The following is a 20,943-nucleotide window of genomic DNA, read 5'->3' on the forward strand; positions in this document are numbered from 1 at the left end:
GGACAGCTTCACATTAGACTGGTGAACTGACATTGAATCATGAAAGGGAGAAACTCTTTAAAAGTGATATCAGTGTCTTGTCTTGTGTGTCTTCTTTCCCCAAAATGTAAAATTCCAGCCTGATGCTACAGCATGCCCCAGACACAATTTTTCTAAGAATAACAAAGCAAGCAAGCAAAGGCAAAACAACTCATATCAGGGTTTCCCCTCCAATTTCCTGCAGAATGAGAAGTTGTATTTTTCACCCATTTAAGCAACTACACTGCCACAGTATCATCAGTACTCTAGATCTTGGAAAGGAGAATGGCTGTCCTGGGTACAGAGTGATTTCTCTCAGTCACACAGACCAACAAATTCAAAGGCCAGAGGTCTTGGAGTGTGAGGCCCTGAGACATTCCCCCCTAGCAGGATAAACTGGCCTGTGTATCTCCCTTCATAGACTCTGGTTACCAACCAGCTCACACCAGACATGGATACAGCTTTGAGCCCCTCTAGTCAGTTTTCTAGTCCTTACCAGCCAAGAGGGTTCACATATGATGTCCGCTGAGCTGTATCTGCTTTGGCCCATGTCTTTCCCTCTCTCCGGTTGCTCTTTGGAAATGTATTCATCTCCCCAGTCCTTGGTGTCCTTGGGCTGCTTCCATACTGTTGATGGCAGATGCATTTTTGACTGCCCTTCTGTTGCCAAGGAAGGCTTGAGGCTGTCATCTGTCTCCATAGCTGCTCCTGCAAAAACAAACAGGGATATGGACTCTGGTACGTCAGTAGACAGAGTATGCTACAGCTGGCAGCTAACCTGTGTTTTCATCCAGTGGAAGTACCAGAAGGAGAGTTTGAAGCGTTCTTTGTGCTTCACAGGGGCTGGGGCCTTGTACTGTTAATTTACAAAGGAAGTGCAGTTGGTGGCACTTTGGCAGAACAAGGTTCATGCTCTTCCAACATTTATTTTCAGACCAAATAAGGTCCAAAGTCAGACATATGTTAGAGAAGAAGAAAACATATGTTTCAAGTATGGTTGCCCTTCAGGGTTTTGGTACACTTCAGGACTTGATAATATGACGCTTATTGGCAGGTATTGTAGAACACATTGTTATCATTTGGATTTAAATGCCATTCTCAATGTGTGTAAACTGTCATAGCTCTTAACATTTTTGTTAGTGTGGTGTAGCTACACAACAGCAGTAGGACTGATAGTCTGAGGTTACTGAATCACAGAGAAGGGAGGGAAGGGTACAGGTGCATTAGAACCATTGGGTTGGAATTGCTCTAATGCAAATATTTTGAATTTGGGTTGCAATGAACCATTTTCCATAGCTTTTGTTATCTCTTCTTTTTAAAGTGGATTTAAGCAAAAGAGCCATCCAGAACAGTGAGTGCTGCTACTGCACACTGCAAACATCTAATGGTTGTTCTCATGTGTTCTTTGGCTGGCCAGGATCCATAGTGTCCACTTACTATACCCCTACTCTACTTCTGACCAATTTTTATTTTTGTCAGGAGAACCCTCGTTCAGATGTATCTAACAAAGAATCTGGAAGCTGGTGGGTGAATACACAGCTCACCAATTCTACTGGGGTGTTGTCACTCAAGACCATCTCTTGCCAAGTAGCAAAATGGTGCTCTCATTATCTTTCTCACATCAGTAAGCCTCTATTCTTCTTTCTGCAAAGGCACTTAGAATCCGAGAAATCAACAGCAGAAAGGCTTTCCTGCCAAACATCAATCCCTGGCATTGACCATCAGGTATTGGACACTTCAGGGACACAGGTTTGTCCTCATATCTCAGCTGCAGTATGAAAATGGAGGTATGTGGCAGATTGAAAGACATCCCTGTGAAATGTGTTCCCTGAAAGCCTTTCTTCAATGCAGTAAAGCAAGCACTCTAACTGAATCATTGTCCTGCTCTTTTTTGACAGTTTAATATTTTCATACCTGGACCTGCTATGACTTTCACACCTCCTTCTCCCATTGGCATGATCCTGGTGTCAGACACTGTTGAAGACAAAGGTAAATTAACAAGACAGCTGTAGAGCAGGCTTCCTCCTGCTAAGCCCTGTCAGTATGGTTAAACCCTCCAGTCTTTCACAGTTTTGCTATGGAAACTATTTGATTCTGTCTCTGTGCCACTCACACTATAGGAACAAAGATCCAGTCTGCATCCCTTTCCTTGGAGGAGGCAAGCGAGAGCTTTTGAGACTGTTCACAAAGCACATCTCCTGAATCCAGGCCAGCACCAGGCTGCTATCCTGAGACACTGTGCTGAGATGTATGCACAGATCCAAGAGCAGTGCTGCTGAGGGGAGCACCTCTCTTTTTGTGCTGCTGGCACCTGAGGAATCTTAGTGATCTTTTTCTGAATTTTTTTCCTGAGAAAGGCACTGCATTTGCCTATTCTATTTCTTACCTTTTTCATAAGTCACATTGTGTAAAAGACTTGTAAAATCTTCATTAATCAGCACAGGTTCTGGGAGGTTAATGGATCGAGAAATGTGCTGCCCTGGAGAGGTGTTGGTACTGTCTGTGACCCATGATCATCTTTCTGTGCTCTTCTGTACAAATAAAGAACAAGACAGATGGGAAGTATGAATGCTACAGGTTGGAGTTCCTATGTTACAGTTATGGCAAACATTACTGTAAGTACAACCACAGAGTCAGAAGTAGGACAACTCTAGCAGAGACCAGGAAAGGAGTTGGCTTTGATAGAATTGGCAGTCATGAACAATGTTCTGGAAATAACTTCCACTGGCTTATAGGAGAAGTTATTTCAAGTCTGTTCTTCTGCAGAGCATATTTCATCTAATTAAATAGCTTAATTAGCTAAGGGGCTAGCCTAGATTTGCAAAGTGTTTGCACCAAGGCAAACACTGTATAGACTCATGATCAAAACTCTGTTTTCAGGAGGCTAATTAAGGCCAAGCTGGACAACTTGTCTGCTCCATCACAGCAACAGTGTGGCCCAGCAGTGTGCAAACATGCTTCTTTGTGACTCTGCTCAGAGGAGAAAACGCTGATGATAGAAAAGCAGATCATGACTGCACCATCAGGAGCCTACTGAATCCACCAAGCTCGGAAGGGGAAACTGCAGTGCTATTGTCTGGATGGAGGTGACTTAGTAATACCTTCTGATGGTGGAGGTTTCTGACTTTCAACAGTATTCCTGCCCCAAAATGTCTGTGTGTTCCACAGGACCCTGGTTTCCCTGACAGCTGCTGAGGGCTATTTTGCTGTTGGAATCACAGTCGGGTGTGTTTCTACTGTGTTTGCTCCGTGGGGTAGATGTCTAAAAGCCTGGGGTGAACTGAAGGCTAGCATTTCTGTTTATAATCAGGGGTTGATACCATGTCCAGCCAGGAAAACAGTAAGAAATTAAGCTATACAGAAATTAACAAAATGGTAATTAGCATGTTCAGAACCCTGGACTTTGGGCTCTTACTTAGCTTTCATTTTCCGTGATTCCCGCCGCTTTTCTTGCTGCAGCTGCTCAATTTTCTGTTGCATTTCCTCCTGCTTGGCACTGATTTCTTCGATCATTGACTTGGCATCGCTGAGCTCCTCCTGAGAAACAGCAAAAGCACAGCTTCCAGGGTGCCCATCAGCCTTATGCTTTGAATTCTAGCTGGTGTGCACTGAAGATGCTGTCAGGGTGCTGAGAGAGTGGCTGTGTGGATTAGACACTCTTCCTTTGCAAGTCCAGTGTGTCACACATGCCATGCACAACATGGCAATCCTTAATTCTACAGGGCAACTCACCTAAGCCAGCGTGATGTCACATGATTAAGGCACTGGTGGGAGATGGACACTTAGGGCTTCATCCACCACTGCCTGAAAGCACTGGGAGGACTCCCGCCTTTTACTGGCATTTGGAGGTGGACCTTAGGAAGCACACTTCCCTCTGCAGTTTTCCAGCATGGTATTCACATGTTGCACTTGGTTCAGATCCCAGTGTGAGCACTCATATATATAAGCTTTTGCCAGTCAGGTCTTGGATCTGCATTTTTAGCCTGGTTTCCTAAGGAAATGAGGCCCTTTGTTACCTCCCTGTCAGCACGTCCTCCCTCAGGCAGTTTCAACCAAGCCTGACTTAGATGTAGAGCTCTGATGCATGAAGTTTCTACAAGTTTCATGAATGTGAGCAGTAGGATGGAGGAGAGAGACTCAAGAGTTTCTTGTAAACCAAAGTATTTTCCCCAAGCAAGGAGATGACTTCACTGGGAGCTCAGCATTTGTAAAGTCAATAGGGCATGAAGCAGAGGGAGAGTAGCCTTTGCCCCTCCTGTTTCTTGCATAATTCCTTGTATCTGGATCTTTAAATCCCCTTTTTCCCCTATAACAATGTCCGGGATAGCCCTGCCTCTGGTTGCTCTGAGACCTCTCCCATGCTCTGAGACCTCTCCCATGCATCTTTACACTTCTTGTTATCTCCCTTTCTCATCTGGCACCAAGGGCTTCCTTTTCCCTGGTTCCATGTGTCCTCCCTAGTCACAGGGCAGTCATGGGCTTTTCCAGTAAGCAGCCCTCTTTAACTTCACAGGTATTATTGACTCAGCAAAACCCCGTGGGGAAAATTTGCAGTTAAAACAATAAAAGAGTTCCTCTGCCTGCCTCCTCACACGCAATCATCCAGTCTCTGCATGGAGATGCTGGCTGGTTTAAAGTGTACATCAAGCCTTCTTGCTAGCTTTCTCTCCAGTCCTTTGTCTTTATCCTCTTGGGCCAGATCAAACTAGGCAGCACTTCCTCCCAGCCATGTGGGAATGCAACTTCAAAAGGCTTTAGCGTTTGTGTTATTCGCTGCTCCCCATGGCATTGGTTCCTGCAGGAAATGCAAGACTTGCCCCCGGGAGAGGTACAGGGCAGCCTGTGACAGGCCATATGCCCACTGCATGTGCAGCCCAGAGGCAAGGGTTGCTTGTGCCCAGGTAACTCACAGCACTGCCTCATGGACAATGAAGAAGGCTAAACAGGCCAGAGTATGGGCTACTTTTAGGTTGGAGCTGTCAGGGGAGACCCCAAAGCCAAAGGAAGTACCCCAGCTCCATCCAAACAATTGCCTGCTCATTTTCTTTGCAAGCAGGAAGTATTGATTGAGGCAGGGGAATGCTTCCCTGTGCCACACAAGCTAATGTGACACATGTGCAGCCTCCCCGCAGGTCACACTCCTACCTTGAACGTGTTGAGGGAATTCTTCATCTCAGCCACTTTCTCTTCCATGGCACAGCGGCAGCTCTTGACCTTCTCTTCCAGGGCATACTCGCCATGCTGGATTCGTGACAGCTCCTGCATTGCTTCTGTGAAACCTGCCTTCAACTCAGAGGCCAGTGCCTGCAAACTAGAGCAACCACAAACACGGTGGGTTCAGTCCCTTCTCCCAGGTGCAGGTGGTTGTGTCCCCAAGGGTCCACCTGTGGCTCAGAGTGGCACAAAGGCTGGGTGTAACCCATCCTGTAAGGTGCTGTCCTCTTTCTCCTCCTCCTATCATGGGCTGGGAAACATGGGGGGAGGTTTGGCCCCTGCTGCAGCCTCAGTACAGCGTAGGAGGTGTTTGGTATTGGGCACTCAGTGTGCCCATTTTTAGGCTACGATTTTTTCAGGGTTCCTGTGGGTTTGCAGCCTGTCATCCTATAGAAGGAGAGGACAGCCTGAAACATGCCAAGAAGGTTTGCAATAACAGCAGCCAGATTATTAGTCTCCAAAGCAGCTGAGAAATCAAGAATGTGTCTGTTTTTGAGCAAGTCCTCCTCCCCCACATGCTCGTGGGGCAGGTACTCTCCCCAGACAGGTCTAAACCCCCTCGCTCTCCATGGGCTATGGAGAAGCTCTGTCCTTTGTCAGCAGGCCCTTTCCATGGAAGGAAGCAGCTCTAACTCATGCCAGGGAGGGAATGGGAGGTTTTCCCTGGCATACAGTGACGCTGTGCCCACTCTCCCTATTTTCTGTCCCTAGAGGTCCTAGCACTGCTGAAAGAGCTCACCACCTAAGCTGGAGGCAGCCAGTTGATAGCTGGGTGAAGCAGGAGATGGAGCAGGGCAAGCCAGGCTGGCATAGCAAGCAGACAAGGCAGGTGTGGAGGTGGGCAGTGAGGGAGGAAGGCAGCTTGCAGAGGGGCTAAGCGGGGACACCCTCTGTGGGAGCAGCTCGGGCTGGTGACCCTGAACTCTGCCCCACTGCTGTGAGAGAGGCGCTCGCTCTGCCTGCACAAAGCCCACAGCGAGGTCGCGGCCCAAGGCGCTTTGGTGCCAGTAGTTTTTACCTTTACAACAGAAATTCGGCCTAACATCTGGTTATAACTGAGTCCAAAACTGGAGCACTGGTGGTAAGCGACAGCCACCCCGGGAACTCAGGCGCTTGAGTCCTGTAAATGGAGCAGAGATGGCTTCCGATACCTCGGGGCAATGGCATGCACCATCCTCCTCTGATCAAGACTGGCAGTGTCTTACAGAGGATGTCTACCTGACATCCCCATTTCTACCCCATCGCTTACCCACAGTTCCCAGTCTGATCTGGCTGGACACACGTTTCCAGAGCTGTCTTGGTTAGAAGTAGCGGGACTGAGAGGAACCGGAACAGGGCAGAGGGGACCAGGAGGCTGAGGAAATCTTCCCTTCTCGGGTCTGACAAATCCTGACTCCCCAAGCCAGCTGGAGCTCCAGACCACTTGGGTCAACCCCTTCCCCCCACCCTCCTGGCCACAGTGACACCCTATGACCTCTGAGTGTAGCCTGAAGCCCCCCTGCTTGGGGCCATGGCTGCTAGGGCAGGCAGTGACCGTACCGCTTCTAATGTCTCAGTCCAGATGGTCATGGCATCGTCAGACATCCTAACATACATGCCTGGAAAAGCAGGGAGGGGGATGTTATAAAGTACTGCAGCTGTGCAAAATGTTAATATTCCCATCCCCTGCTCACAGCTGCTCGATACACTTCCACCCTGAGCTGACATGGCCAAGGCACAGTCTGCTGCCTCGCCTGCATTAGGGCTGGGCGTCACATGCTGTCCTCCAAGTGAGAAGGGCTGATTCGTCAGATCTGTCCCTTCCAACTGAAATATGCTATTCCGTTCTATCCTATGCTATCCATTTTAGAGATCTCCTTCAGGATGGAGATGTCACAGCCTCAAGTCCTTGCTAGCAGTGGACCAGTCCTGAAGCTGGCCCTGGAGATAACATGTCTGGGGAGAATAAGCCCAAAATGAAATGTTTCTGCCAACAAGCCTTGCCATCTCCTCCTCAGATGCTTCCAGAAAGGGGGTAAACTAGACAGATCCTTTGTGAAGGGTATGGTGATGGCATTCACTGCTGATTTAGAGGTTTCACAGTAAAAAACTGCAAGGCATCAGCAAAAGTCAGCAAAATCGGACCACTGCAGAGACTTTGGTGTCCATGTGCACTGAAACACTCTATGAAAGCAGAGTTCAGCCAACAGGATGAAAGATTTGGACTAGAGGCTAGACAAAATATCCTCTTCTCCTAAGACAGCTGTTAGTTAGGGATTCACTGTTGGCCAGTGTCTGCTTTTGCAGTCACAGTGCTAGCTTAGTTTCTTTGTGTGTCCTTCTCAGTGCTCCAGATCTCAGCCTGGGTCTGTCCTGCCCGATATATCCTTTCTCAGCCCTATGCAGCTTGCAGTGGCTATTTCAGACACTGAAATGCATTCCTTTTGTTGCCACTTGATGAATGAGTGCAGCCAACAACACCAATCAGCCACAGGCCTTGTACGACTGAACATGAAGTGCTGAAACCCTGAGAACTCCCTGCTCAGAGCACAGAAAGGAAACACAAACAGTCTTGTGGCATTAGATGCAGGGTTGATCCAAAATGGAGTGGTATATGAACAGCATGTTATCTTTGAACTCTTGCCAAGCGCAGTGTAGCTGTGGATTTTAGTTTGAGTTCGTTTCTGAAAACAAGCTGTAGAAAGCCATCCTTTAAATCCCATAAGCTGTTACAACAGATGGAAGCCACTGAAGTATCAGCTTATGCTTACATCTTGCCCAAGTGATTATATGCCTACAGGACCAGGGAGATATTTCACAGGTTTGTGACCCTCTGGAAAGTCAAGACAATTCTGCGTTTCTAAAGTTTCTAAGTGCAACACATAGCAAAAAAGACAGATTTTGTAATACAGCAACAGTTTAACTGTACTGTGTTGCCCTGGCTCACCTATTCATGGCAATAAATACCCACCTTAACACCTAAGTTGTGGAATTTACAGAACACACCTTAACAACTTAAGTTGAACTAACTGATGCCTAGAGGATGAGTGAATCTGCATAGGGATTCCTTAGAAACCATCCAAGAACTGTTCAAAAAAAGCATTTAGGCATCTAGATAATTTAGTATCAGATACACATTTCAGCTCCCATCTGCCTTTGGAGTGCAGCCCTCAAACCTCACAAAGCAATGCAGTGAAACATTATAAAATTTATATCCATAAAATGGCTGTGAAATCTCCTTTGCTGAGCCTCTGCCTTTGTCTCACGTGCTGTACTGTGCACAAAGGGTGGACAGGACTGATGCTGCTGCTTCCAGGACCAAAGGCAGCAAAGATGCAGAGCCTCCCCCTTCTCTCTTGGTGAGTGCCAGCAATTTGAGACATTTGCAAAAGGTAGTGACCATCCTTGCAGCCTAAAACTGTGTTCAGTCTTTGAGGCAGCCCAGGGAAGACGGTTGTGGTCAGGAGATGGGGATGGCTTATGGAAGGAAGGACTGGGATGGAAAGAAGGCAGCAGAGCCTTGGTGAGCTGGGTTCACTGCCCTGGCTGCCACTGAGAGGATGAGAGGGAACCTTTGCTTCCATGAGTAGCTGTGTCCCCACAGATCTCCCCCAGCACTAACAAGGCTGTCCAGGACTCTGTCCCCAAAGGGATGGCTATTTGCATCTGCCAACCTTGGCAGCTGCCTAAGGTCCTTACGCTAGAAAAAGGGCCTGCTGTCAGGGACCTTGAGCTGAAGCCTGTCAAAACCAGTAGAAAACAGAGTCGTGATAAAGAAATACTGTACAGGGATAATTCCGCTATTATAAATATATCCTTGAAAAGAGCAAAGCCTTCTGTGGTCATGAAGGAGTACTCTCTGTTACTTCCCCCAGCTTATCTACTGCCCATCCCTTCACACATCTGCTGGGGCTGATCTGAAGGAGTAAATACACACTGTGTCACTCAAAAGAGGGCTGCCTGAGGACACTGCTTGAAACCAATCTGGCACAAAATCCAACGTTTCCCACAAACCCTGGATCTGATTTTTCTGAGTTGTATGATGCATTCTTTTACCAGGGAACAACCAATTTCTAGAACAGCTACTAACTCCTGTGTTTAAGGGCAGCACTTCTACAGCCAAGCATCAGGAAGGCTTGCAATGCCTCATAGCAGGAAAGCAGCAGAGCTGCAGTGATTTACAGTGGTAAAGAACCAGCCCTAGGAGTATATCCAGTATTTATATTCCTAGGCAAGGATGATAGGAATATAGGCAGAGCAGCAAGGTAAGGACAGAAGAGAACGATGAAGGTGCTTAAAGGGGGCTGCAAGCACTTATCAGCTCTTGTTCCACATCTGCCCATTGTCCATAGGGCCTTTGCTGAAGCAGAAGGGAAGAATTAGGTGGTAACTCTCATTTCAGGATTCATCAGGGTGCCCACATGTCAGCTGGAAACCAACGTGTGTGTGATGTTTCCAGCACACTGTTCCACATGCATTGGATCCACTGTGCTGGACCCTTCAGCAACCCAGTCACAGCTCCTGCTTGGAGCTGCCTGGATGGGAAAAGAGGATGAGATGAGAGAAGCACTGGTTCATGGAAAGCGGTTTCTTCTCCACTTGCCATAGTGCACTTACAAGCAGTTACAGGCATTAGTGTTGCAGTGGTGACAAGGGAGATCTCAAATAGCCTGGATTTCCAGTTCAGGGATGTGTTTCCTCTTTCATATTTCAGTTCCATATTGAACCAGACCAGGGATTTAAAGTGCTTAAAACTCCGTTGCATTTCCTGCAGACTGGAAATGCGTAGGAAACATTCATGTGGAAACACTGAAACTGTGTCTTACAGGAAGGACACTCCCTGGGCTGTGGTGCAGACAACCTTGTTGCATCTGTGGTGTCTCATTGCAGCAAGAATATCAACACAAAGAGCGGCCACAGAGCTCTGGAGGACCTGATCACCCTGAGCCAATGTTGACTCCAAGACAGGGTTTCCAAGCTCCTGGCTGGGAAGGCAGACAAAGACATGCAGAAAGACTCAACACTCTGGCTGATCTGGATTATCAGGCAAGAGCACCCCATGATCTGAGACGCTGTGAGGCTGCCAGGATAACCCAAAGCCCCATAGAAGACTTGGGCCCCTTCTGCAGAAGACACCCCTGCCCCCTGTCAATCAACAGATCCTTGTTCCTAGGACAGTTCATCAGGTTTACTGAGAGCTCAAAGCTCAGCCATGAAATCTCCCTCCAGCCCAGTGAATTGACATTCTCTAATTGGTGCTAATGATGTCAGCTGGTTAATTATCTGAGCTCACAAATCACCTGTCTAAACACAACTGGTTGTGAGCAGAGAAATTTTACTGAGGGTCTTTCAAGATGTGGCCCAAGATGTGATATGTATGATATTTACTCATGCAGTGTGCACATTTGAGTTGCCAAGTTCCTCATAAGTGCCTATATTATTTCCTTCCACTTAATCTAGCTTTTTAACTACTGTTTTATATTAGTAACTCTTTAAACTCATGGAGTTATTTAGGGCATTTTGCTCATCTTTACCTGGGAAATCTGTGTTGCAGGGGTAGTCACAGGCACACTTTCAGTCCCTCCTGTGGGAATAAAGAACTTTAGTCAATTAAAATGACTTATAATGGTTGCTATAAATAACTGGAACAGAGGGTTTGAAGTCCCTCTTGAGGAACAAATCAGTTTTAAAGGACTCAAGTCTCACTTTAGGAGATCTGAACACATATCGTTTGTAAAATAAACTGCAATTATAAACCAGGAATAACTCACCTAAATCAGACATTAAATTCACCTTATTTGCTGTCCTGTCTGGCCAAAGCAGATCCTTACAAAGAAGCGAGAAAGCCTGTATGTGCAATTAGGACTAAAGTGCTCCCTGTGAAGTTTAGTTCTGTGTACCAGCCTTAAGTAACAGGTTTTTTGTCCTAAAGCATTACTGATACGTCTCTTCTGAAATAGTAAATTTTATCCTCTACTATATTTGTACATATTTCTATTATCTCCACAAAAGGCTGACCTGATCTGTATCTTTTAAGCCCTAAGTTTATTTTGTCACAATGCATTCCAAGCAGTAATCATGTCTCTTCTAACACCAAAAAATACACCTTTTCATCAGTTTCATCATTCCTGAGTTTTTGTGGCATTGTGATCTCACCTGATCCTGTACAATGGACACAGACTTAACATTTCTGAAACAGACTTAGCTCATGGAGGAGATTATATCTGTTTTGCTGAAGTATTTTGGAGACTGCAGAGACATTATCTCTAGGCATTAAACATAGAATCATAGAATCATTTGAGTTGAAAGGGTCCTTTTAAAGGTCATCCAGTCCAACTATCTTGATTGAACCCAAAATGTCTGTTTATTGTTTCCTCTTCTAATATTGTCTCTTCTGTGTAGAAACCTTTGGTTGTCCAACAGAAATTACTGCTGGTTGTGCTGCCACTGCACTTTGAGGGAATTGCAGTCCAACGGCATCAGTTCCCATGTTATTCCCTACATCAGGGTCCCAGGCTGGCCCTCACTCCCAGAAAATACCATGCCACTTAGTTCCTGGTCTAGATCGCCTCTCCTTTGCAATGCCACTTCATGAGGTGGGTTTTCTCTTGCTTCCAAGAATTTGCTTCACCTGTCTCAGCTGTCAGTCACAGACATGATCATTAACCCCATGCCCATTATAGGGGAAGCCAAGCTCCCTCTTTCCGTGCTGGCTGCAGGTGCTCGGTGTCTTACCCACCTGGGCCTTTAAGACCACAGAAATTTAGTCCTGCACAGGCTGGAAAAGTGTGCAGGGAGGACTCTACACAGTCAGCCAGAGGAAAGCTGGAGCCTGGAAGTCAGAGTTATACAAAGCATAGCTACATTCTGATTTCTTTACCCCTGAAGTGGAATATGGGTTACCACCAAGGGCACCTATGAATTGGCCCTGTTCTGGTCTCTAGAATTTGTCCTGATTCAGAGGAATTTGAGCAAATTCCCCAGTGACTTGCAGAAGGGAGAGGAAGAGAGGCCGTGTGCTCCTCTCTGTCCATGTGCCACTTCCTGCCTGTGCAAGGGGCTCTCTTGGCTGTGAGGTTGGGTAGCTGGGTCAGACACTGACCCTCTGGGGAATATCCTCCCATGTTTCCTCTTGGGGAAACAAAGGGCAGGGGGCTGACTGGCAGAAGTAACTATGACTCCAAACTGCCAACTGTTTGGGGTCAGAACTCATTAGCCAGCCCGCACCAAGTCCCACATTTCAAGTTTTAAATGACAGGTTGTTTTCATTTTCAGCTTTGGCCCTTCTGGGTCTTTTTTTACAGATTTTTTCTGCAACCCTGTGAACTAGAAACCAACTTTTGGCCTGAATCTTTCTCATGATGCTTGGAGCTGAGGCTTGAGAAGGCAGTGGTGTGTACAGCGATCCTCCTCAATCATGAAAACTGGGGCCCATGCCTGTTCTGATGTATATGTTACTGCTGGACTCTTACTGTAGAATGGTAAGGACTGACCCAAAAAGAGCAAGAGGACATGTCTCTGAATTAATAGTACAATACAAACCAGATGCTGGGAGGACAGGGAGATGCTGCTTTTACCAAATGGTGGATGTATTGAATGCTGAGCTTTGTGAAGGGCTAGAGATGGCAAGTAGAAGCATAACACAGCAAGGAAGAGCCTTGGTCTCTCCTCACGTTTTCTTTGGGCATCTTTCAATCTGATATATAACACAGAGGGCCAGACTCCTGCTGAAGTCTGTAGGGATCTTTCATTTGGGTTTGGTTACGGATGAGTCTGTAATGTTCTTGGATATACTCAAAGCAAGGAACTGCTCCTGAGCAAGAACAGAAATGAGGAAAAGGTCGCTCCTGCTGTGACTTTACCTCCCACCTTTGCCATAAGCACTCCCTGCATGTACCCAGTCAAACCCCAGATCATTTCTATAAAGTCACAGCTAAGAGCTGGAGCAGAGGAGGCTCCTCACAGTTGCACTGTGGGAAGCAAGGGGCTTTGGGGTTATCTCCCAATTTCTGCAGTAAACATCTCGCCCGTGAGGGCATACCAATTAATTGGAAAAAATCCCTGAGTTAATTTCCTTTTCAGCCTGCGTAGTGTAGGGGCCTAGGTACACAGACCTAATTTAATCCAATTAGAACAATAATAATAGAGAATTAACTTTTCCATTACCCATGCCATGAATATTGGCACCACCAAGCATCTTTGAAGAGGGAAAGAGATGGTCCAGTCTCTCTCCTGAGCTGACACTTGTGGGCACTCCTAAAGCTGCTCCCACTGCTCATAGTTTCAAGGGTTCCTCAGCATATGGACAGAGTACCTCTGAGGTGGCAAGGCAGAGCACAGTGCAAAGGGTTTGGGGTGGAAAGCAAATACCACCAGCCCCACATTCTTCTGAAAGAAGTTGATAACCACTAAAACCCTGGATTTGAAACCCCTGAGCTTTGCAGACTTTCTAGAAGTGCTGCTGACTGTAGCAAGGACTGGTTGCATGAAAGCAACGTGGCCTGGACACATCTTGGTGCTTGCAGACTGGGACTGGTGCAGATGTCTGGGTTATGGCACTAACACAAACAAGAACACCTTGCTACAAAGCATGTGGGGAAGAGAAGCAGATCCTCATCACAATGCCCTCATGTATGACACAGCTTTGTACATCCCAAGGCAGAGTTGGGGTCCGAGGCAAGAAAAGGAATGACTTCCCACATTGGACATTACATATGCCACAAGATTATTTTCCAGAGGGGGTAGGGAGGTGGTTCTAAAATAAGAGATAAAAACTTAAACCCCCAGGTATTTCTGTGAAACTAAAAGTACTGAACATTTGCGCACAGCTGCCATGGTTAAGAGTTGCTCTCGGGGGGCTGGATGGGGGCCAGCAGACAGGTCAGATGAGAGCACATTTCTTCCTCACTGTCTTTCATACTATCAATAAGTGAAATAAGAGGGTGCTTTACCTTCGTGTTTGTTTGTGTCCATGGCTGCTATAGGGTGTGCGTCCTCGCAGGGACTCCTGTCCTCACTCTGGAGGGCTCTGGCTGGTCACTGGGAACATCCCATGGCTTAGAGCTGCCCACATATGAGCCCTGCGGTGGGTCAGCTGATCTGAACCCTGAGTGCAGAAAGATGCAAAAAGGGTTTATTGAGCAAAGATGCTCGAAGTTCAGAAAACAGAGGAAGGAGAGGGATTTGAGAGGGAATGGAGCATCCTAAAGGTCTGTTTGGGTTCACAGTACCTCCACAGACATAGTGGGTGCTGATACAAACACTTCCCTCCCAGCCCAGGGCCACTTGTGCTTACATGCACAGGTGACTAAGAAGTACTATGTAATCCCACAGAGACTATTTGCTCAGCAAGATACTTCTTGTATGAACACTGAATCAAAATATGGTGTAGTTTGAACAGCACATGAACAACTTCCATGAGTGCTCTGCATCAAAGAACCAACCTTTTCCTGTGCAACTAATCACCCAAAATGTCTTTCAGGCCTGTGTTTGGGTCACAGAGAATATTGCCTTCAGAATGCTTCTACACAATTCTGCCAGCACTTTAGGAGGCATTTATACTGCCATGCCTGCTTTCTCTGTTTTCTCTCTGACTTGGAGACATAGGAGTGCTGTAAGGCACCCGAAAGTGTAGAGATGTAGCCTCTCAAGGAACCAAGGACAACAGAGCATGATGCCATACCCAAGCCAGTCCCTTGGCAAAGCATCTCATCAGTCTGGTATTGGGGTTAGGACATGTAGAACAGCCTTAAGATAATGCCTGCTTAATGACATGGACAGAGACACAGAAAAATGGATTGCACCAGCTCTTATCAGCATGGGCCCTGCCCCACATCCATACTTCCCCTCCCCAGGATTTAATTCAAGTCTACTTCTGTCCAGCCTTACTAGTAAACTAGTTTAGGACTCTAGAATAACCTCCTACCTCCATTCCTGTTGGACATGGATATGCTGGAGGCTGATGTGAGTCATCATTAGCTTTGCTAATGGGACTGGAGTGGCCAGTGTAATTATGGCACAGAGCTCTGCTGACTCAGCTCTGCCGACTCAGCTCTGCCAAGAGGACTGTGGTGATTCAGAGATATCTGGGATGATGTTTTCAGGGAAGTAGGCACAGAGAAAGGCACATAGCATTACATAGATGGGAGACGTGCAAAATATGCAAGAAGCCTAGGGGGCTATAGGAAATTAGGGCAGAAGCAGTTGCTTCTGGAGCAGTCAGCAGTGTAGCTTGGGGGTCCCACACTTTCAACCTGAGAGCTTTTGAGTGTGGAATTCCCAGGGGAGGAACATGGTGACAGTGCCCATCCGACCTCTTGCTGAGGGTATGATGTGGACTGAAAAGCTTCCAGCCCAGTGCTGGAGGGAATTGGGGTTGAGCATCTTCTTAAGATTGAGGTTTAATGGAAGGATAAATTTATTTGTAAGAGAGCTGCTTATGATATCACTTGCTAAGAAGATCCGCTGACATATCAAGACAGAGGATCTTTTGGTGAGGCAGGTGGAAAAACTGAGCAAAGGTGGAGGGACCTTTGATGTGGGCTAACCCCAAAGCTAGACCAGGCTGCTCAGGGCCACATCTAGTCAAGATCTGAGTATGTCCCAGGATAGAGGATTCTCAGCCTTTCTGGGCCTTTCCCAGGGCTGCACTGCTCCCATGAGGAAGACTTTTTCCCTTATGGTCAATCAAGCTTGTTTAAGCTTGTGCCCCTGGCCATTTATCCTTTCTTTCATTGTGTCAGTGAGAAGAGCCTGCTGACTGGACTCCCACCCCTGTTAAGTAGTTGCAGGTGGCTGTAGAACTCCTACAGCCTTCCCTTCCCCAAGCTGGACAAACACAATTCGCTCAGCCTCTCTATGCTCCTGTGCTCCAGCCCTCTTCAGCAGAAAAAGAAAAAGGTATTTCTTTTTCTGATAGGTATTGCACAGAATGGCAAGAATGTTATTTGCTTCCAAAACACATAAAAATGGAGTTGTTTTTGAAGTAGTTAAACCTCCTCTCTCATAGTTTTAAGTTTGTGTCTCTCAGTGAAACAGACCTTTCACTGACCTCAACTTCAGTAGCAGCTTGTTGAGTAGCAAAGTTGTTAAAACTTTGCTCCAATTTAAACTAGTCAGTGCCATGAGGCTGAGGCTCTTGTTATTAGGCTGTTGAACTGGGACTAGTGTCTTTAACAGAGAACTGATTTCAAAATTCAGAATTGTTTTTGCAGTGTTGGGAGAAAAGGAACAAAAGGAAAGACAAAACAGATATGAAAGAACATGAACTTCCTCCATTTTCACTGAAAACAATGAAAACAGCTTTTTGCTGGAAATTCATTAATTTTTTTTCTCTTTAGCACATTTTTACCCATTCTGCTATTAATATTTTACCATGCCAGTTATAGCAATATAACAGTATATAATTGTTAACTATTCATAATTAGTAATAACAATAATAATAAGCAAACATCAATTAGTGTGAAATTAGTTGTATTAATATACCATGAAATACTAACTGCACAGCCTGTCTTAAAGATTTTATAATTTTATTACTCACTTGCTGAATTATTATGGGGATCACTAAGTCTCCAGTGACAATGTGACATTTATACCTCTGGTCTTCACAAATGAGGATGACCATACCCTGCCAGACCCAAGAACACTGATTGTGGGGGCATGCAAAAATGAGAGCATCTCATCTGTACTGCTGCACAGCCTTAAATGGGGGAGTCAAGGGATTGTAATGCATGAGCAAACAATGTACGAACAGGTTGCAATGGCAGGCATCCAGAACTAAAGGCATCCAAAAGCCAGAATTAAAGCATAATTCTGTTGCACCAAGTGCTCTCTACTTCCACTCTTAGACCAGCTCCCTTAAGATACATGTATCTCTGTCCCACTGTGGCCCAGCACATCACCAGGCCTATGGCATCAGTCTCACAGGTGGTGATTGAGAGTGAAGGATGCATCTGTGGCACCCTCCCTAACACATGGATACCTGCAGTTGTCATGGGAGGTGATGCACCTGAGAGAAGAAGCTCACGGGAGGGCATTCACCCCTCTGCTATGCTACAGATAATGACATGAAAAGTCTTGGGTCCAGTACAAAGGAAGAGGTTTGTCTGATATGAAAAAACCTACATGAGATTTAAATAAGAGAGAAGTAATACCTGTAGAAGAATCTTCATATGAGTATGTGTCATTGCCTAATTACTTATGTTCTGTTCTCATACACTTTCAACTCAGGGCCACAGAGGGCTGGTGTAGCCCTTTGGCATTGATCTTGTCTCTCAGGTTGTTAAAATTCTGTGGGTTCCTGGTATCAGAAGTAAGTTTTTCCTTATAGAGGGAACTCAAAACAATACCTGTACAGCATGAAGGTTTAACTCAGGAGCTTCCCCATTACACTTGTACAGACGAGGACAATGTTTAAGCACAGTCTGTGTCCTCTGTGGAGCTCAGGAGTGAGGCTTTGAAACTGGGACACCGGGGATGGTGGCATCCCCTCCTGCTCCAGGCATACCAGGAGCTCTGCTATATGACTGCACTGCAAAGTAGGTTGACCTTGGTTAAGTGGGTCCAGAAAATCTTACCTGTTTTACCAGAGTAACTGTCTTTGTGTGTCCTCTACCTGCAGCCTGCAATTTCCAGATTCACCCCTTAGTTCTTTGTTACATTAAATAATGGCATTACATTGTCTATTTTCCAGCATTTAGGGCTCACTGCTGGACTCTGTGAATATGTATATATTGCCTCTTTCTGCCTGGTTCTTCTGAACTGCTTAATATAAAGAGCAAAACTAATCAGTCCTTCCTCATCACTAACACAAACAGGACATGAACCTCTCCATGGTTTGAAGTGAATGCTTGTCCTCTGTTCCCCCTGACTGCTGGGTGGGGAAGCTGTTAACACTGTCCTCACCACTGACCAGGGTTCTGGTCAGCCTGAGCTGGCTGAACAGTGTCTGGCTTGTGCCTAAAGAGTGCAAAAAGGGGTTGAAAAATCAGGTTGACATTTGGCCCTAAGACCCTGGATGTGGGCTGCTTGGTCAAATCCTGCCTCTGCTGGCACTGGATAAGTCCTAAGCTCACAGCAGAGTCCAGGTGAGCCTTGCATGGCTCTAGTTCAACTTCCTGCTCGAATCAAGACTAATGTCAAACTAGATCAGGTTCCTCAGGACTCTGTCCAGCTGGATATTTCTTCAGCTGGAGTCTTCACAGTCACTCTAGGCCTTCCAGTATCCTGAGGAAGAACTTTTCTTTACATCCAGTTGGGGTTTCCCTTAGCTGTAGCTTGTGCCCATTGCCTTTCACTGTGCACCTCTGGGAGGATTCTGGACTCCATCTGCTTTACAGCCCCCTTGAGGCAGTTAAAAGCTGGAGAGGATTTCCCCCTCCATCTTTTTGTCTCAGTACTAAGCAAGTCCCACACCATTAATCCCTTCCTATATGCACATACATGAATGCATGTGCACATCAGCAGCAAGTACAAGCCCTCCATGAAGCTGCTTTCCTAAACCACTACCAGACCTCCACTCATGGCAAATCCAAAGTTTGCCTGATATGCCAGCCCACCACAAGGGTAGTTCCCTCATCAACAAGATGTTATTGTTCCTCTGCAAGCTCCCCACTGGACAGGCTCCACACCCAGTCACATGAAGCCATCAGCAGACTGTCTTGGTCTGCAATTCAAGCCCATGGTCCCCCGCTTTAGGGACAAGAAATGGCAAAGACGTGGTTATTTCTTTGGAGTTGAGCATTAAAACTCATTTACATTCTTGCAGCTTCTATCAAGCCAGAATAACATCTTCGGAGCAAAACCCAGAGAATAATTTCAAGATGTTAAAGCCACCACATTCCTCCATCATGGCAAAAGGATGTATTTTCCCCTTTTGTTTTTATCTTCCCTCCAGCAGCCAAATCTGCTGAGCCTAAGAACCAAAGCTGAGTGCCACCTCTGCTGTTGGTGATTGCCATGCTGGCCACTGGTGACTAGCAAAGAACCCTGCCCTGGTGCCTTGCACAGGCAGCTGGTGCTGCAGCCCCTCCCGCCAAGCAGAGCAGGCAACCAGTGAGGACTAACAGAGCCTGAGCCAGCACCCACTTCCCATGAGATCCCCAAGGGAGAAGGTGTGGATGGAGGGATGGGGAGGTCCCAGTGAGTTGCCTTCTTTAGCTGTCCCCCAGGCACGGGGTTAAAGGCTGGAGTGACAAGGCTGGAGCGACGTGCTGCTGAGGCAACACAGGGGTGGGTTTTTTGCACAAAGCTGTTTGTGGTGGAGAGGGGAGGCAGGTCCTGCAGCCTGCACTGCATTTATGTGACCATGCTCACCCTTCCAGTGCTCCCCCCACATGGAAACAATCAGCTGTGCAGAGGATCACGTATTAAAAAGACGGACAGCATGCAAGCAGGCAAAGTTCAGTAAAGCATTTACAGCCTAGCCTTGGTGGACAACAGCTACTATTTGGTTTTCTGAGCCGTTCTGCTTCTTATGAAATCGTGACATGGGCAACAGTGCAGGGAAATCCATATGCACTTTTGCTACTTCAGTTGTTAAGCATCCACTGTTTCCCTAAATAAATGTTTGGGATCTTCCTCGTGACTGTCTCCGTCCTGCTGGCTGAAATTGCTGCTGTTTTAAATATCCCACTTGGAAAGCAACCCCCCCGTCCTCTAAAGAGAACAAAACAAATCCATTATTTCCTCTCATCACTCTTGCATTTTGTCTCCAGCTAACTCTAATGTGGTTGTCATTCAAATACTTCAATTCAGCACGATACTTCAATTTAGCTCTTAGACGGTGAGAGCAGAAAAAAGGTCTTTTTAACTGACATTTTAGAGACCTCACTATAAATGCAGCCTCACAAAATTGTCCTGCACACTAAGGAGCTCCATCTCCACACAGAGTTTTAGAAGAAATCAGCTGAAAATAACTGTAGGCATTGAAGATGCAAAGTACTTTAAATACTTCAAGTCCTTTATGTGCTGCCACACGATATCAAATAGTTACAACTCTCGCTTTTTCCAGTAATATGAAAAATGGTATAATTAATCCCACTCTTCATCCCATTCCGAGTACATTTTAAACTTACCCCAGGCTAGCTGAAGATCCTTCAGCACCGGCGGTTGCTAGAGTTGGGAATTAGCACTGTGCAAGACAGGAGAGAGAGAGAGTAGAGCAATGGTGGCTCCCAGGATGGGACTGTCACATGCTAATCACTGATTTGAAACGCTAGCATAACAAATGCCTTCTAATTATATAATCTTCAGGTCACATCCTCGCATGCCCATGCAAAAATCAGGACTGTGCACTTGGAAGAAGATGATACAGACTTTCTTCCTTTTTAATTAGAATTGCACGCTGCTGCCGAGGGAGGGTGAGAAGCCCTGTGAAGTGACGGCAGAGGGGGCCATGTGGTGAGAGCCAGGTGCTGATGTGGTCTGTGCTACTTTGCCAAGCTCGGGGGATCTTAAGTACCTCCTGTAGCACCCAAACAAGACAACCTCCCGTTGACGGCGACAGGGAAATGGGACCAGCTCCTCCCTACTTTCTCTGACACCGTCTCTTACCAGGCATGGCCTTGCTAGGGATGCCAGGGCCAAGAGGGCTCAGGGGCCAAGAGCAAGATTGCCAAAGTAGCCAGGCAGGGGAGCAGAATCACCAGCACTTTGAGTAAAAACAAATAAGGTTTTGGAGGGTGGGGAGCAACAGCCCTCCACACCTGCTCCATTTCTTCACTTAGGAGGATC

General features: G+C 46.5%; 1 protein-coding gene across 1 annotated transcript in view; it reads right to left on the reverse strand.

The window, feature by feature from the left end:
• ARHGEF33 (Rho guanine nucleotide exchange factor 33) overlaps window positions 1–20,624 on the reverse strand; it is a 32,732-nt gene extending 12,108 nt beyond the window's left edge. The window contains 9 exon segments of the mRNA XM_032683557.1: window positions 522–726; window positions 1,933–1,992; window positions 2,405–2,483; window positions 2,486–2,549; window positions 3,434–3,555; window positions 5,164–5,328; window positions 10,746–10,795; window positions 14,163–14,317; window positions 20,286–20,624. Coding sequence (XP_032539448.1) covers window positions 522–726; window positions 1,933–1,992; window positions 2,405–2,483; window positions 2,486–2,549; window positions 3,434–3,555; window positions 5,164–5,328; window positions 10,746–10,795; window positions 14,163–14,184 — 767 coding nt within the window. The 5' untranslated portion in view covers window positions 14,185–14,317; window positions 20,286–20,624.
• Between the last annotated feature and the right edge of the window lie 319 nt (window positions 20,625–20,943).

The sequence above is a fragment of the Chiroxiphia lanceolata genome, chromosome 3 (assembly GCF_009829145.1).
Source record: "Chiroxiphia lanceolata isolate bChiLan1 chromosome 3, bChiLan1.pri, whole genome shotgun sequence".
NCBI lineage: Eukaryota > Metazoa > Chordata > Aves > Passeriformes > Pipridae > Chiroxiphia > Chiroxiphia lanceolata.